Source organism: Mirounga angustirostris, unplaced genomic scaffold (assembly GCF_029215605.1).
Source record: "Mirounga angustirostris isolate CCGP_5_RB_7025 unplaced genomic scaffold, mMirAng1.0.hap1 SCAF_2, whole genome shotgun sequence".
Lineage (NCBI taxonomy): Eukaryota > Metazoa > Chordata > Mammalia > Carnivora > Phocidae > Mirounga > Mirounga angustirostris.
The window spans coordinates 188404876-188422351 of record NW_026991710.1 but is presented as its reverse complement, the minus strand read 5'-3'; the positions used below and the strand labels follow the sequence as shown (position 1 = coordinate 188422351).

At 45.2% G+C, this 17476-nt stretch overlaps 1 protein-coding gene across 1 annotated transcript in view; it reads left to right on the top strand.

The window, feature by feature from the left end:
* The first annotated feature begins 12265 nt into the window (after positions 1-12265).
* WWC2 (WW and C2 domain containing 2) overlaps positions 12266-17476 on the top strand; it is a 202246-nt gene continuing 197035 nt past the window's right edge. Inside the window, exon 1 of the mRNA XM_064585704.1 lies at positions 12266-12742. Within this exon, the coding sequence (XP_064441774.1) occupies positions 12612-12742 (131 nt within the window). The 5' untranslated portion in view covers positions 12266-12611. The remainder of the gene's footprint in view (positions 12743-17476) is intronic.

Sequence of the window (17476 nt, the reverse complement as noted above, 5' to 3'; positions counted from 1 at the left end):
AGTTTCTTTAAAAATGTAAAAATATCTGAAATATTTAGCCTTGACAAAGATATAAAAGATAAGTTCTGAATCTATCATTCATGTATATCTCCTTGGCCCTTTACAGCTGCTCTGTCTATAGTCTGCGTGCACTTTTTCCTTTAAAGTTCATGGCTATTGGTTCCTAATTAAATAAGGTCTTTGTATAGTTAGGCGGAATCAAAATATTATAGAACCAGAGAGATTGTTCGGAGTAGTTCAGGGCAACATTTACAAAACTCACTTAATCAAAGGAGTAATGCCGAACTTATTCAAGAGAAGCTCGGGTTCTTATTAAACACAGATTCCACTCCTTTCTTCCCCTGGAGAGTCTGATGCCATAGTGCTGACCCTGCAAATCCGAATGTTTATCAAGAGTTCCAGGTGATGCTCACCATCAGGCAAGTCTGGAAACACTGATTTAATCCAAGACCCTGCTTTTATAGTAGGAAATTGAGGGCTTCCTGTCGAGGGTGTGGATTTCAGTCTCATTTCAATGGGTTGAATCAGAGTCTCTGGAAGTGTGAGCTGATAATCTGCATTTTTAACAAGGTCATCAAGAAATTCTTATGTTTAAGAAATGCTGCCCAGAGCCTTAGCAGGGTGAGGAGGGCATCCACACAGAGGGGCAGCATGGTGTGGGATATCGGGGCCCAAGAGGGGTAAGGACAGTATGTGCATGGGTGGGGAATAAAACGAACAGGGTGAAAATGGTGTCCCCATGGAGGGGTGGCCCAGCACAGGGTGTTGGAACCCAGGCAGATGAGAGAATCATCTTTCGAGGGAGCGGGGTGCCTCGGTGTGGGGTGTGGGAGCCCCACAGTGGCTAAGGAAGGTTTTGGGAGGGGGTGAGCCAGGCGTGGGGTGTGCATTTCACTGGGGTAGGCACAGTGGCAACCTTTGAGGTTAGTTAGATTCAGAGGTATTGATTAAATACATAAATACATTAAGGATAAGGAGAGTCAGCTTTCTCCCTGTTGAAGAAGGGAGTTACAAATATGGAAAGGAAACAAAATGGGAGTGAATCCTGTGGTGTGGCATGAGAATGGAAGGAATTTGCATAGACTTATAGTTCTTGATATGCATGTGCATGTGTCTGCTAAGAGGGCCTGGGTCGTGCTCCAATAGCGGTGACTTCACCCATGTGTTAGTTTCTAAATACCTCCCATTACAAGCAACTGGAGTCCTTGGAGAAATAGCTGATTCTGGCTCTGGGACAGGGAAAGCCTACAAGAAGCCTGGATTATCTTCTTGTGTCAGAAAACAAGTGTTCAGGGGTGCCTGGGTAGCTCAGTGTGTTAAGCGTCCTACTCTTGGTTTCAGCTCAGGTCATGATCTCAGGGTCCTGAGATCCAGCCCCAGGTGGGGCTCTGCGCTGGGCGGGGAGCCTGCTTAACATTCTCTCTCTCCCTCTGCCCCTCCCTCTTCGCTCACATGCGTACTCTCTCTCTCAAAAAAAGACAAGCCAGACAAAACAAGACAAGACAAGAAAAAGAAAACAAGTTTTAGAAGAATAACGGGGATATATGAGAGGACACGTGAGCCAGACTGAAGGAACACCCATTGACCAGAAATTAGGGGGGAGGGGAGAATGGGGAGTTAATGTCTAATGCGTACATAGTTCATTTGGGGAAGATGAGAAAGTTCTGGGGATGGATGTTGGTGATGGTCGCACAATGTGAATGTGCTTCATGCCGCTGAACTATATTGTTAAAAATGGTTAATGTAACAAATTTTATGCTATGTAAATTTCACCACAATAAAAAAATGATGGTAAAAGAAAAAACAATCCCCTGGGTTCCTAATGATAAATAATGATAATGCTACTGCTGAGAATAATAATAATAGCAAGAAGAGATAAGGAAAGTTCTTTACAAAAAAAATGCTGGCTGCTAAATGTGGGGGGGGGAAACCATCATTTTGGAAAACCATCAATGTAATAATTGATGTATGGAAGCACGGATCTTCAGTAAAATGCCAAATCCAGTGGGTGAAAGATTCATTTGGGAAAAGGATATTCACACAATCTCAAAGAACCACCCCACAGATAGCTGTTAACTACAGAGGAGAAAAGCTATCTTTCAAATGGCATCAGATGCACTTGGCAGCTACCACTGTAACTGAGCAAATCGGGCATGACCAATGGTGGCACAAAACCAGAGACACGTGCCTCCAAGTGTGATGAAGTGGGAAGTCCGTAACCTAACCAGGAAGCTCTCCCGTCACAAATTTTAATCTGAAACTAATCCCGAAGAGCTCAGCTATAACCTGATTGTGAGATGTTTTGCAAAACTGCTGGCTTAGGCTCTATGTCCTTGTCATGAAAGATTAAAAAAAAAAGAAGCAAAGGGACGTTTGAAATTAAAGGGGACTAAGCAGACAGGACAATTAAGCACAATATGATGTCCTTGACCACATCCTGCTTTAAACAAAGAAGCCAATAATAAATAGCTAGAGAGGATGTCTTGGGGCAACAGGGGAAATTTGAATACTGACTGTATATTAGATAAAATTTATTATAACAATTTTAATCTTTTAGGTTTGATAATAATGCTGTGGTCATATGGGAGGATATCCTCTTTTTTTTTTAGGAGATACATATTGAAATAGTTAGAAATCAAATGTCCTATTTGAAATTTACTTTCAAAAGGTTGAGTAAAAAAGTCTATCTATTGACAAATAAAAACGATGTGGCAAAATGTTCATATTTCCCGCTGAATCTGGAAGACAGATCCATAAATACTCATTATTCTTTCCATTTTTCTGCAGTTTTTCCATATTTCAAAATTAAAAGTAAAGTCTAACTCTCTCAGGTATGTCTCAAGAAATAAATGGCTTGGGATTTCTTATTTTAAAAATACTAAAATAACTGTATGACACCACCAAAATGATAGATATTGACAGACATACAAACAGGGCAATCTATGGGAATAGCTAAATATGGAGAATCAGCGTTGCAATCCAGCAGGGATCTGGTACTTACTCACCTTTTAGTCTTCGGAGTGTGGTTCATAGTAAGCGCTTAATAAACGTTGAGTGGGTGAGTGAGGCATTTGCTTTGTGACTGGATGTTTTAGGCAACTCCTTGAAAAGGGAATTTGGATGTTTTATGCAGAAGGAGGCTAGATGAGCTGAAGGGTAAGAGCAAACACTGGTGCGCACAATGCTGCTGGGGGAGATGCGGGGGTGGGGTTGACCCCCACTGGCCTTGCCATCCCCACCTGACCACCAGAGGATGCTGTTTTATTTTATTTTTATTTTTTTATTTTTATTTTTATTTTAAAGATTTTATTTATTTATTTGAGAGAGAGAGAATGAGAGACAGAGAGCATGAGAGGGAGGAGGGTCAGAGGGAGAAGCAGACCCCCCGCTGAGCAGGGAGCCCGATGTGGGACTCGATCCCGGGACTCCAGGATCATGACCTGAGCCGAAGGCAGTTGCCCAACCAACTGAGCCACCCAGGCGCCCTTTTTTATTTTTTTAAAGATTTTATTTATTTATTTGACAGAGAGAGCACAAGCAGGCGGATCGGGAGAGGGAGAAGCAGGCTCCCCGCTGAGCAGAACCCCGGGATCATGACCTGAGCCGAAGGCAGACCGGCTGATGCTGTTTTAAAATAAAAGTGTTAACTAAGTGGATAGAGCATTCCTTGTGCAGAGCTACTGTTGTGCATAATTTATTACGGTTTTAAAAAGTTCTGGCACAGGATTGTCATATGAAGGATATAGTTTTGTTTTATGGAATTATGGTAATTGGATCTTATTTGTATATGTGTCCCCAAAATCTGTGAATAAATAAACAAAGGAACTCTTAGTCTATTTTAGGAAGAATAAACTTGAGGGTGGCATTTGCATTCACACACTAAATGTGCTAATTATAAGTAACTTTTGCATCTGTTCATTAAAGCATGTTTCCCAAGTGTTGGGGTAGGTGGTGGGTATTCCTCACACTTCAAACTATGGTATTTCTGTGTGTGTGTGTGTGTGTGTGTGTGTGTGAGAGAGAGAGAGTGTGAAAGAGACAGAGAGAGAGAAAGAGAAATTGAACGTACAGAGAACTGTATAAAGCACGTACATATAGTGTAACAAATAAATATAAAGCAAACAAGTGAAAAAACAGAACATTTTTAGAACTCCCCTCCCCATGTCCTCCTCCCCAAGTTCAACATCTTCCTTCTCTTTAGAAATAAGCACTATCTTGACCTTTGTGTTAATTATTTTCTTGTTTTTCTTTATACTTTTGCCTCCTTGTATACATCTCTAACCAATATGGCTTGGTTTTACCTGTTTTTGTGAACTTCATATGAATGAAATCATCCTATACAAATTCTTCTGTTTCTTGCTTCTTTTATCCAACATTATGTTTTTATTGTTTTTATTTTTTTTAAGATTTTATTTCTTTATTTGACAGAGAGAGACACAGCGAGAGAGGGAACACAAGCAGAGGGAGGGGCAGAGGGAGAAGCAGGCTTCCCACCGAGCAGGGAGCCCGATGCGGGGCTTGATCCCAGGACCCTGGAACCATGACCCGAGCCAAAGGCAGATGCTTAACGACTGAGCCACCCAGGCGCCCCAACATTATGTTTTTAAAGACTCACCTAAAGTGTTTTGTGCAGTGGTAGATCACCCTTTATTACTGATGTATTGTACTTCATTGTTTAAAGACATTACAACTAATTTACCCACTATGCTCTTTCTTGTACATTTGCATACTTCAGTTTGGGGCTACTGAAAGTAATACTGCTATAAACATGCTTTTTTAAAAAAAGATTTCATTAATTTATTTATTTGAGAGAGAGAGAGAGCCCAAGTAGGGGGAGAGGCAAAGGGAGAGAAACAAGCAGACTCCCCGATGAGTGCGGAGCCCCACACACGGCTCAATGTGGGGCTTGATCCCAGGAACCTGAAATCATGACCTGAGCCGAAGTCAGATGCTTAACCAACTGAGCCACCCAGGCGCCCCTATAAACATTCTTATACATGGATCTGATGCATATGTATGTATTTCTCTTTCTCTCTCTCTTTTTTAAGTAGGCTCCACACCCAGCATGGAGCTCGACGCTGGGCTCAAACTCAAAACCTTGAGATCAAGACTTGAGCTGAGATCAGAGTCAGACATTCAACCAACTGAGCCACCCCAGGTACCCCTATATGTGTTTCTCTAGGGGTATACCTAGGAGTGGAATCACGAGGTCATAAGGTGTGGATATCCTCAATTTTCCTAGATAAAGCCAAATTGTGGTTATACCCATTTGTATTCCCATCTGTCTTTGATGAGAATTCCTGTTGCTCCACATTCTTGCCAACACTTGATATTACTAAACTTTAAAATTTCGCCAATCTAGTAGTTGTATAAGTATCTCATTGTGGTTTGAGTTTTCATTTCATTGGTTACTAATGATGTTGAGCACCTTTCTATGTGTTTATTGTCAAAATAGATTTCTTTGAACATGTTTTATTCCATAGACCTTTCCCCCCCCAATCTATTTGAATATTCCCAAATGAGACACATTTAGGAGATTATATTGTAGCTAAATTTCTTTTTTTTTTTTCTATTTTTTTAAAAGTAGGCTTCACACCCAATGTAGGGCTTGAACTCATGACCCTGAGATCAAGAGTCACACGGTCTCCCACCTGAGCCAGCCAGGCACCCCAATTGTAGCTAAATTTCTTAAAATCAATTTTACAGCATTGAGGTCAACATCAGAGAACCAAGAAGAGACGGGATGAATGAGGAGAGAGACAGGCTGATAAATAACAACTAGAAATAATTTTTTTCTTTTTTAATTTAAATTCAATTAATTAACATATAATGTATTATTAGTTTCAGAAGTAGAGGTCAGTGATTCATCAGTTGCATATAATACCCAGTGCTCATTACATCATGTGCCCTTTTTAATGCCCATCACCCAGTTACCCCATCCCTCTAACCCCAACCCCAGCAATCCTCAGTTAGTTTCCTATAGGTAAAAGTCTCTTATGGTTTGTCTCCCTCTCTGATTTCATCTTGTTTTATTTTTTCCTTCCTTCCCCTGTGATCCTCTGTTTTGTTTCTTAAATTCCACATATCAGTGAGATCATATGATAATTATCTTTTTCTGATTGACTTATTTCACTTAGCTTAATACCCTCTAGTTCCATCCATGTTGTTGCAAATGGCAAGATTTCATTTTTTTTTGATGGCTGCGTAATATTCCATTGTATATACACCACATCTTCTTTATCCGTTCATCTGTCATTGGACATCTGGGCTCTTTCCCATAGTTTGGCTATTGTGGACATTGCTGCTATAAACATTGGGGTGCATGAACCCCTTCGGATCACTACGCTTGTATCTTTGGGGTAAATACCCCGTACTGCAATTGCTGGTCATATGGTAGCTCTATTTTCAACTTTTTGAGGAACCTCCATATAGTTTTCCAGAGTGGCTGCACCAGCTTGCATTCCCACCAACAGTGTAGGAGGGTTCCCCTTTCTCCACATCACCGCCAACATCTGTCATTTCCTGACTTGTTAATTTTAGCCATTCTGACTGGTGTGAGGTGGTATCTCATGGTAGTCTTGATTTGTATAGAAATAAAAATTTTAATAGAAAATTCAGAGGGGTTGGAAGAAAGACGTAAAATTCTCTCCAAATGAGAGGATACATATAATCCACCCTTTATTTATTTATTTATTTATTTATTTTAAAGATTTTATTTATTTATTTGACAGAGAGAGACACAGCGAGAGCAGGAACACAAGCAGGGGGAGTAGGAGAAGGAGAAGCAGGCTTCCCACCTAGCAGAGAGCCCAATGTGGTGCTCGATCCCAGGACCCTGGGATCGTGACCTGAGCCGAAGGCAGACGCTTAATGACTGAGCCACCCAGGTGCCCCACAACCCATCCTTTTAAAGAAGCTGTTTTTTATCGACTGTGAAGTTGGAGGGAAAAAGAAAAAAGCAAGCTAAAAGTGGTAAAAGGGGAATAGAACCTCATATTATTTCGTTATATAAGAAAGAATGTAAATGAATACCCATTCTAGAAGTCTACCCCACAGAGTATACAAGAGGTACCCTCTGAGGGCCTCATTCATATAAATGTGGCATTTAAGCTTTTGTTCCTTTCCATTATAAGATGGAGATTCTATATGTTCAGTATCTTTTTAGCCACCGTAGAATTTGCTCAGTGTGAGGCTTCTGTCTGCAGTGAATAAGGTAAAACCTAATCTGTTTGATGTTGCTTACTATTGAATTGCAGTGATGGTTGTTGAACTAAGGTGTTTTTATAATAATTAACTGGAGGGGAAGTGGTTATGGTTAATCAAGGTTTCTGGTTTGGCCCAGCACTGGGAATTCTTAAAGATCACATGCTTGTCTTCTTAAGGACTGTCTAGACAATAAATTTTAGGAATTGTGGATTAGGGTTACCTAGTCACAGTAATAGAAATGTTATTTATTTCAACCAGTTTGGTGGCAGAAGAGCAGAAACAAAAAAAACCCCACTAATTTGATTCAGAAAAAAAAGGAACGTTCTCTTTATTAAGAAGTTCCAGTTTATATAATCCCTGATCTCCTTGAGGAAACAGGGGATATTAAAATATTGGAAACCTGTTCATCTTGTCCTATACATGAGTCAATTGATTAGCATAACGATAAAGGTTATGATAAGAATTCATTCAGAGATGATTTATACACTACTAACTAATTCTTACACACATCCTGAAAATGAGACCATGTTTTACAAAGAGATAAACTAAATCATATCGAATTACTGAGGAGTTAGAGGCCAAAAATAGGATTAGAGATGGGTGACTTAAATCTCATTGACGAGTACTGAGATTTCCTTTCCAATATTCAGTCCTGAATTCTCAGCCCTCCACAGACTTTTAGATGGATGACGCCCCACCATACATTTGCAGTCCTGGCCTCTTGTTTGAGCTTGAGTCCTGACCTTTCACTTTCTGTTGAGTATCTCTAATTTCTAAAAACAGCCTCCATATCAGATCCCCCTTTGGACTTCGTCATTTATTTCACTACTTGAGTCTCTCTTGATGGCCTAAAATCTTGGACTCATACCAGACTCCGCCTTCTGCTCGATTCACTGTGCCCTTCTTAATCTAATCAGTAGCAAATTCTTGCTAGATCATTTCTTTTCATCCCTCCTTGCCTTATTTCTGATGCAGACCTTTATCTCTCTCATACCTATACTATCATGCGGCCTCCAAACTCCATGGCTCCAGCCAGTCTTGGGCTCTTGCGCGCCAGATTCATCTTTGAGCTTTGCACAAGCACGCCCTGCCCTGGCGGGCCGTTCTGGGGTCGTGTCTGTGCTCATCTCTACCCCATCCCCTTTCTTTAATGATCATTTTCCTCATGTGTACTTCTTTGATGGAACTCCCCCAGATGGCCCCCATTCTCTATAAAAACTCCCTTACTTTACTGAGAACTCAGAGAGCTCTTCCTCTGACACTAAGCAAATGTAGAGGACACCGTGTTGTTCTTTACATTTTATGATCAGCCCCACCTCCCACGAAGTTTGCAAGCATCTTTTTGCACCTTGCTTTTTTCACTTAATGTATCCTGGACATCCTTTTTTTTTTTTTTTTTAATCAGAACATATATGTTTATCTAATGCTCTTTATTTTTAGATAGGCTCCATGCCCATGCGTGGGGCTTGAGCTCACGACCCTGAGACTGAGAGTCCATGCTCTACCTCCTGAGTCAGCCCTTTAAATGCCTGCTGAGTATGGGTGTTCGATAACTCATTTAATCAGTCCCCTACTCATGGACACTGGTGGCTTCTTCAGTTTTGTTATCATCAAACATGCTGCAATGAACATCCTTGTGTATCTTGAGCTTTCAGATCCGTAAGCAAAATTGCAGCACTGGGATTGCTGGGTTGAAAGCATATACATTTTAAATTTGGGTTGATATAACTAATTATCTTTTGAAATAATTTGCACCCTCTATACTTCCATTTTAGATATCACCAATTTTCCTGCCGTCCAGGATTTGGACATCGACAGTGGGGGTTTTGCTTAATGCCGGTTCATCTCCTCAGACTATTAGTACCAGGGAGAATGTAGAGCCAGGAGGAAAGGGAAACAAAGTCCAGAGAACAGACCCTTCAGTGGCTAGCGTAGAGTTCCTTCGGCTGGGGAAATCAGCCATCCAGGACAGCAGGACGCACCATCTTTCTTTGCCAACAACGATCAACTAGAGCTAAATGAAATCCAAATGTGTCCATTTATAAAATAGGGATGATCTTTATACCTATTTTATTTTTATGGATGTGAATATCAATAAGATAAAATTTCATTGTCTTAACCATTAGGAATTCTCCAGAGAGGTGGTAGGGTAAGCACGTGAACTCAGGGCAGCAGAGTTCAAACCCGATCAAGACACAAAAGCTGTAGAGCAGTGACTTGCTTGTCATCTTAACTGCTTTTGTGTGACCAAATGTTTCCTGTGCCAACCAGTGGGAGAGAAGAAGTGAGCTTGTCTTTTAATTGCTTTAGAGTTTTGTTTATCTATTTAGCATCCCTTTTTGAAGTCCCAGGATTTATGGAACAATAAATGCCATTTACCGCTATGTGCTATCTTGGAATCCCCATCGGTTTTAGGAGTTTCGGTAAAAATATTTATCTGAAAGCTTATCAAATTTGAAATTGTACCAAGAAGTATTTTGCAGTAATTCATCCCAGTGAAACAAATTAAACTGTGGCAACGGCAAAGTTACTGTTTTGTTTTGTTTTTTTTTAATAGTAGGATACAGATATTTACATATAATATATGATTCCTAATGGGTGGGTGGGGAGCCTGGAAGGAAGGCTGAAAAGAGAATGGTTTGGCTGGGGTGCTGAATGATGGTTTTTTTTGTTTTGTTTTGTTTTTAAATTTTATTTATTTATTTGAAAGAGAGAGAGAGTAAGTAAGAGAGAGAGAGCACGAGGCGGGGAAGGGGCAGAGGGAGAGGGAGAAGGACAAGCAGACTCCCCAGTGAGCAGGGCTGGATCCCAGGGCAGTGGGACCATGGCAGTGGGACCATGACCTGAGCCCAAGGTAGCCGCTTAACCAAGAGAGCCACCCAGGCACCCCTGAATGATGTTATTAGTTTACTCTAATACAAATTTTGGCCATGCAAGTGAGCCAATTTAGAGCATCCGAAACAAAGCACCTTCACCTTCTCACCTTAATAGTGTGAGAGATTAGTTTTAGACAGGTTTCATTTTTTTCACAGCATTCAGAAGTCCAATCTTAAGATTACCCAGCAGGATGTCACATGTCACATCTCACTGGGAACTAGAGAAGCTTGCCTGGTGTGATCATGACTTGATGAATGGAGTGGGGCAGAACAAGGGACCAAGAGGTGGGGGCTGCTCTTTGCTAAGGGCAAGCTTAGTGTAAAAGAGGAAGACCTAGAAGGACAAAGGGAGTGAATTCATTGGGTGACTCCCTTGCCCACCTCCTGCTCCCTCTGGTTTGTTCCTCCCGAGGACTGAACTCCCCAGAGTTTCTGGTGGTTTGAAGTTTCTGCTCCAGAGCAGACTACTCCAAGTGCAAATACAACGTCTAAGACTTTCGCCCAAGAAGGCAAGTCCAGTCCCTGCTGTGAAGCTGTTCCAAGCCTGGCCCTCCGTCCTTACTCTTCAGGACCTCCCTCCTCCACCTTCAGATTGACCGCAGATGCCCTGATGGCCTGGGGATCCAAACCCTCCGCATCCCCCGGGGGGCAGCAGCTACCCAAAACCCCGCTGCGCTGGAATCCCAAGTCCCTTGACTCCCTTACGGGTCTATGAATCCAGGAGGAGAGACGACTTTGTTCCACACCCTCTGTAAGCCCCTATCCAACGCTGTGTCCTGCAGAAGGTGGGGAAGTCATTACGCATTGGCCGGCAGGATTAAGCGAATTCACACCAAGAGGTGAATGATTGAGCTCCGGGGCCTTCTGCGGGCATTTTACTTTAAAAGAAGCTGTTAGTAACCCGGAAGAATATGAACGGGGGACGGTGTAGACCAGGCTGGAGAGGAGCTTTGGGACTGGGAGGCTCCCTCCCAGCCCGAGGGGCTGGGGGCACTGAAGGCCCTGTGCCCAGGCCCTGCCAGTCCTACTGCCCGTGGCACTGACCTACCCGGAGCCCAAGGTCCGGCCCCTCCTCAGTGCCCACCAGGAAGCAGTAGGGGATGAATAGAGAAACGCTTGTGGACTAAGGGAAGATCCACATTCCGTTTAAGACGCAATCCAGGGCCTAGGAAAGCCTGGCCTGCGGGCTGCAGTGGGGTCCCTCCAGTGTGGTCGCCCACACCTTCTTGGCCACAGCAGGGTTCGGGGTGGGGGACTTCCCGCGGCGGGGGCTGGGCGGAAGGGAATGGTTTCGGGATTAGTGCACGTCCAGCTGTCCTAACCCCCTCCACCGGAGGCCAGCCGCCGAGGGTCCCCGGTGGCTGGCCTGGGCCCCCCGGGTGGAGCGGCCGGACCGGCGGGAGGCTCGAGTGCCTTCTAGCTTCCCAGGGTCAGGCTGGAGTTTCCCCCGCAGGCCACTGGGGCAGGCGTGTCTCGGCGCTCTGGGACAGCCGGGCCCGCCTTCGCTTTCCGCCGCGAGGCCCGTAGCCGCTGGGCTGAGGTCATGGAGGGCCAGGCGCTCTGCAGAGGCCCCGGAGGCGACACCGCCCCGGACACGCCACGGACACGCTAAGCGCTTTCGGTGCTTTTCACACTTTCCCACCGCTCCGGACCGCCCTCGGGTTCCCAAGTAGCCCAGGGCGCGGCGTGGGGAGCCTTTGTGCCCTCGCTGGTTGCTGGGACTTTTTCTTCCGAAAAGAGCTTCCCCCACCCCTTTCCTCTCGAAAGTCTTGTGGTTTCCCTAGAAGTCGGCAAGAAGTTGAGAAGGTTGCGGAGCGCTCTCTAGCTCTTTCCCGTCCCCAAACTCTAAAAACCCGAGGCGTTCGGCCGCTGGGAGATATTTGGGGTCAAGGGGAGGGAGCGAACGGTGCATTCCTTCGCCCTCCTCCCTCCCACCTGGTCCCTCCGCTCCCCTCCTCCGCCCCCGCCCCGGGCTCGGCCCTGCGCCCCGGCTCTCGCAGCGGGACCCGGGAGCTGCAGGGTTAAGCCCTGGAATGTGGCGGCGAGGAATGTGCATGCAGATGAGCCCAGCGAGGGGAGGGGCGGACGGAGGCGGGCCCGGGGCGGGGCGCATGCTAATCGCACGCAAATGAGGAGGCCCGTCGCCGCCGCGGCCGCCGCTCCGCCGAGCTTCCCGGATCCGAGCCCAGACGGCGGCGGCTCGGGCAGCCTGGGCGCCGCGACCCTCGGCGGCCACAGGGGGACGGGGAGGAGGAGGAGGAAGAGGCGGAGGCAGCGGCTGCAGCCGCGAGGAGGAGGAGGAGGGTTCGCTCGCCAGCTCCGACGCAGACATGGTGGACTGATCCCCGGCGGGGCCGAGAGCAGGGCTTCCTGAGGCGCCCCCCGCGCGTGGCCCCGCCGCGCCCCGCGCCCCGCAGCCCCTCGCCGGCGCCTGCGGCGGGTGCGGCGGCCGGGCCGGGCAGTCACGTTCCCGCCGCGTCCCGCGCCCGGTCCCTATGGAGGCGCCGCTCGCCGGCGAGGCCGCCGACCATGCCTAGGAGGGCCGGGAGCGGGCAGCTGCCGCTACCCCGGGGCTGGGAGGAGGCCAGGGACTACGACGGCAAGGTCTTCTACATCGACCACAACACCAGGAGGACCAGCTGGATCGACCCCCGGGACAGGTGGGCGGCCGGGCCGCGGGTGGGCGCGGGGACCCGCTTCAGAAGCGCGGCGGCGGCTGTGGTCCCGGAGATCCGGCCGATCGGCGGCGCCCGCGGCGCGGGGGGCGTGGGGCGTGGGGCGTCGCCGGCCCCGGGGTGCCGGGAGGGGTCTCGGGAAGGAGGTTGGGGACCATCAGCCGGTGAGGAGCCCCGGAGGGGCTTGGTTGGAGCCGCCCCTTCCAGGGCCTCTTTGCCCGCTCCCTTCCCGACTCCCCCTGGGACCTTTAGACACTCCCGGCCCGGAGGGAAGGGTGGAATTTGGCGCCCCGGGCTGGCACTTCGTGTCCCGTTAACGGACCCCGAGGAGCCACCTGAGCCTTGCCGCGAGCTCGCCTCCACCTAAAGTGGGCCACATTGGAGCTGGCGGGTAGCCTCGGCCTTTGGAAGGCGGGGACGGGCCGGGAGCCTCCGGGAGAAGGCCTAAGTGCAAGGTGGGGAACCGGCCGACCGAGCCACCTGTGGCATCTCTCTGGCCGTCCTTGGCAGCCAGCCTTGACTGCAAGTTCTTGACGGGCCACCGGTCAGGCGGGAGGTCCTGGGCATGGGGGGGGGGGGGGCGGTTCCAGGCACCCTTCCTCGCCGGGCCCTGGCTGTGGGTGTTACTAGCTTTGCCCCTCAGAGTTTAGAAACGCTTTTTTGGGGGGTGGGTGGAGGGTTTGGTTTACTGCTTACTCTAAGTCTTCACCTGAAAACTTGAACTGAGTCTTAGATCTTGAAAAGGCAAATTCTGTTTTGAAGAAAGAAGTGCAGTGAACATCGAAACGGACTTGAGCTTAGCATGATGTCTTGTAGTTTTCAACACACACTTTTTAGTCCTGCTTGGAGGTAACGTGGAGAAGCATAACCAAATCATCGTCCAAGGAGCTGAGGAGCTGAAATTTCGCCTAATGTTCACAAATGTTGGAACTCTATCTCATCTGTCTTGTTACCCTTACAAGGAAAATTTCTGAAAGTTGGACCTATTATAAGCATAAAGGAGATATTCCTAATTGTAAATTTGTAAATTGGCCATTAAGGAGGCGTTCCTAATTGTAAATTAGGGGTTTATAACCTTTTAGGTGCTTCTATTACTCCTTTTCTTAATTCGAAGTTGAAATAGTTTCGTACTTTATGTTCTTAGTTAACTTTTATCTTAAGAATATTGTTTTTTGAAAGCTAGTAAAGAGTAATTATAAGAAAGTCATAAATGGCATTATAAATTTATGGAACAATCCTTATTAAATTATCCATGAAGGTATCAGTTTAGGTTTCCCTTCTGAAATGAGAAAAGGCACTTGTGCTGAGGTTCTCTCTTGCCACAGCCTGGCTGCCTGTTGCTGGCCTGATGAAAGTCAGGAAAGGCATCACACCTTCACAGTTTCTCCAGACATATTAGTTGTTGTCATAAACTTCACGCTCCAGGTCAGTTACTTGACTTATGCCCTTGCACTTGAAACTGTTTAACAGATAGTAAATGTCAGTGATGATGGTGTGCACCCAGCAGTGACTTCTAAGGCACCTGTATAAATATTTGACTTTTACAGTTATGTGGTAATTCTGCTTTCTCATACTTGGAGTTTCAGGTTCTTGAAATTGCAGTGAATTCTTGAAATTTTTAGGCATTTCAGATTCCCTTCATTTTGCATGTTCAATTATATCGTCTCATTTATATTTACCAACAAAGATTATAAAGAACATGTGATGCCTGGGTAAAACAAATAGAAAGTGAGGTAAGATATGACTTGGCTTATCCATATCACTACTTCTTAAACAAGTTAAGCATGCCTTTTACTTTAAACTGTTAATGGATTAACAATTATTATGAACTCTGTTTTCAGGAAACTGGGTAGCCAATTCATTTGATGTGGATAAACAGTTTTGACTAAGATGACTTGTTATTATTCCAGTTTTCTTTGAAGCAGTTAGATCTTTAAGTATTTGGAAATAGAAATTTGGTTATAAACATTTCTGGATCTCACTAGGAGTGCTAAAAAATTCTGTGAGATCAGGGTCATTGCTGACATACTTAGTTTAAATTTGATTCTGTTTTCTTTTAGGGCAATGAAGTGACTGTAAGTCTTGCTAAATTGTGTGAGAGGATATTTGGAACAACTATGAACTCTAGTCAGTTTTGTTAGACACTTACCAAACATATGGAAAAAGAGATGTTACACAGGCCAATTGGAGTGTGCCCATTCTTCTACAGGATCAAATTACAAATCCTGGAAGAAAAGTGTCTTGATAAACTGTGGGTATGCAGTACCTTTGAACTTTTAAAGTCAATTAATTAAAATGGTCACGATGACTTACCCAGTTGTATTTATGTTAAGAAAAATTCTGACGGTCTATCAGAATTGGTGAAGTATTTCTGATTGTATAGATATATATGCACATTTAGCGGTGGGGGGGAGTGGAAGGCTGGAGGCTTCTACAAGAACATAATCTTGTTCAATAAGCAGTGGTTTTAGAATACTGAAGTATTAAAATACTTTTAAGCTTTGGGAGGTAGATGACCTAATGCAAACTTTGCTGGGACATGATTAAAGCTTTTATTGCCCCACCACTTATTAACTGAGTAAGCTTAGCTGAGTTTGTGAGTCCCTCTAAACCTTCGTTTTCAACTCTGAGATGAAGATAATGCCACGTACCTCATAGGGATGGTTTGGGGTCCCTGATTACAGCCCAGCCAAATAGTATAGTGGTGGTGCTGTCATTCCACTGCAAGAACTGATCGGTAGTTCAGGTTACCCCTGGACATAGAGGATGTACTGGCACCTATTTATTCTGTCTTTACTGTGTGGCCGTCCCTGGGCTAAGCTTCTTAACCGTGATCTCATTCTGTTCTCCCGTTAGTCCTATGAGGTGGTGCTATTATTATCTTCCAGTTACAGATGAGGAAATGGAGTCACAGAGACATTGCCATTGCTGTTAAAAGTGGCCAGGATTTGAAGTCAGACAGTTTGACTCTAGAGCCTGTGTCCTCTGTCATTCCTTTAGAGCGCTGGAACACCTGGACATTCTCAGGGGTTTTTGGGTGGAGTAGAACCTCTTTGCCTAAGTGTTGATTTTTCAGGCTGATTGACCGGTCTTTGTTGGTCTTCAAAGGTTCCTGTTAACTTTTTGTGATTCTTAGATTCCTGAGTTAGCCGCCCGTAGGGTCTGGTTCATGAATGCCTTGGGAGTAGGGTTGGCCGCCCACCAGGTCGACCCCATTGAACAATAGTGCAGGGCCAGGTAGAACTTGGAAATTCAGTGTACTCTTGGGCACATTAGAAGTTCTGTTTGGGGAAGAGTTAAGGGCTCTGTCTCGTTCCTGAATAGATTACAATTTTACTATAGTGGGCTTGACTTTGCCCTCCTCCTCCCCCCCTCACCAATCCTGAGGAAATCTCCCTGTCCATGATTCCTTGCCTCCTACTCCCACGCCCTCACAGTGGATCAGCTGTTATTTTGGGGGTCTACTCCCTCCCTCACCTCTTATTTTGCCCACCACGGACAGCCTTTGAGCACACCAGTTGGCGTTTATGGTGGCCCATAGATCATGGCCAAATGGTGCGGTGCGTAAAAAACACCCCCTACATTCAACATAGGAGAAAAAGGTGGGATGGATTCATTGCCTCTGAGAGGAATAGCGGGCGAAGGTGGGCAGGCCTCAGAGACTGGGTGAGTGGTTGTACAAACTCTCAGTAGAGTTCTGCTCATTTTCTGCCCTTGGATTGAATGTTATCCTGAGATACAATAATTTTGTCTAGTTGAATGTAAAAGATTTACCACCACACAAAACTTGCTAATAGACATACTCTTTGGTTTATGGCTAGCATCAGATATTGAGTGACCTGTGTGCTTTCTAATTGAATGGCAGAAGTTCTGGGGGTGGGGTGGGAAGGGGAGGGTGACAGGAGGAAGAGGATGTCAGCTGGGTATCCTTGATGGCTGAGCTAACTCTTGGCTCTTTACACCCAGTTTATGGCACGTGATTAGGATCTGAGGAACTCTGTATTGTCTTTCAAAGTCAAAGCAAGTAATTTTGCTAAACCTACTGCTAAAGTGTAAATTCCTCAAGAGACCTAATTGCTTATTACTGCTTTCTGTGTCCTTTGTAGATGGTAGATGTTAAATGAATGTTGGTTAGGTCAATTAATGAAGAAAGTTGTTAAATTAATGAAAGAATGCTAGTTGAGCTACTCTCTTCCAGTTCCTTATTGTTAACGCTTTAGAAAAAATTACCCATATCCACCACCAACCAGAGACAATCGATTTTCCAGTTAGATTAAAAATAATGAGAGAACTAAGCTGCTACATTTTGACTAATGGTATAAATATGGGAATTATAAGAGCAAAGAAAACAAAATCAGCCCTTACAGTCTTAATCACAACTGCCATTGTCATAGATTGCCGGAAATCATTCCTCTCCAGCCGGCTGAGTTTGGGTGCCAAGTGGTTACTGTGAATTATTTGAGCGATTATGGTTTTTGAAGTGTGGAGAGGTTGTTAAAGAAAGGTTTTGTTTTGTTTTGTTTTGTTTTTAATCACTCTGGGAAGCACTAATTTAAACTCAACTGTGCTGTCTTCCAAAAATTCCCAAAGAAGTATTTCATGTTTTCAACACAGTTTGCTATAGTGCTTGCAGGAGGGAGCAGCGGTTGCTTAGTATATGACTAACATTTCTCCTGTGACTTTAATAGTCCGTAGTTAGCAGTGTAATTTTGTTGGAAG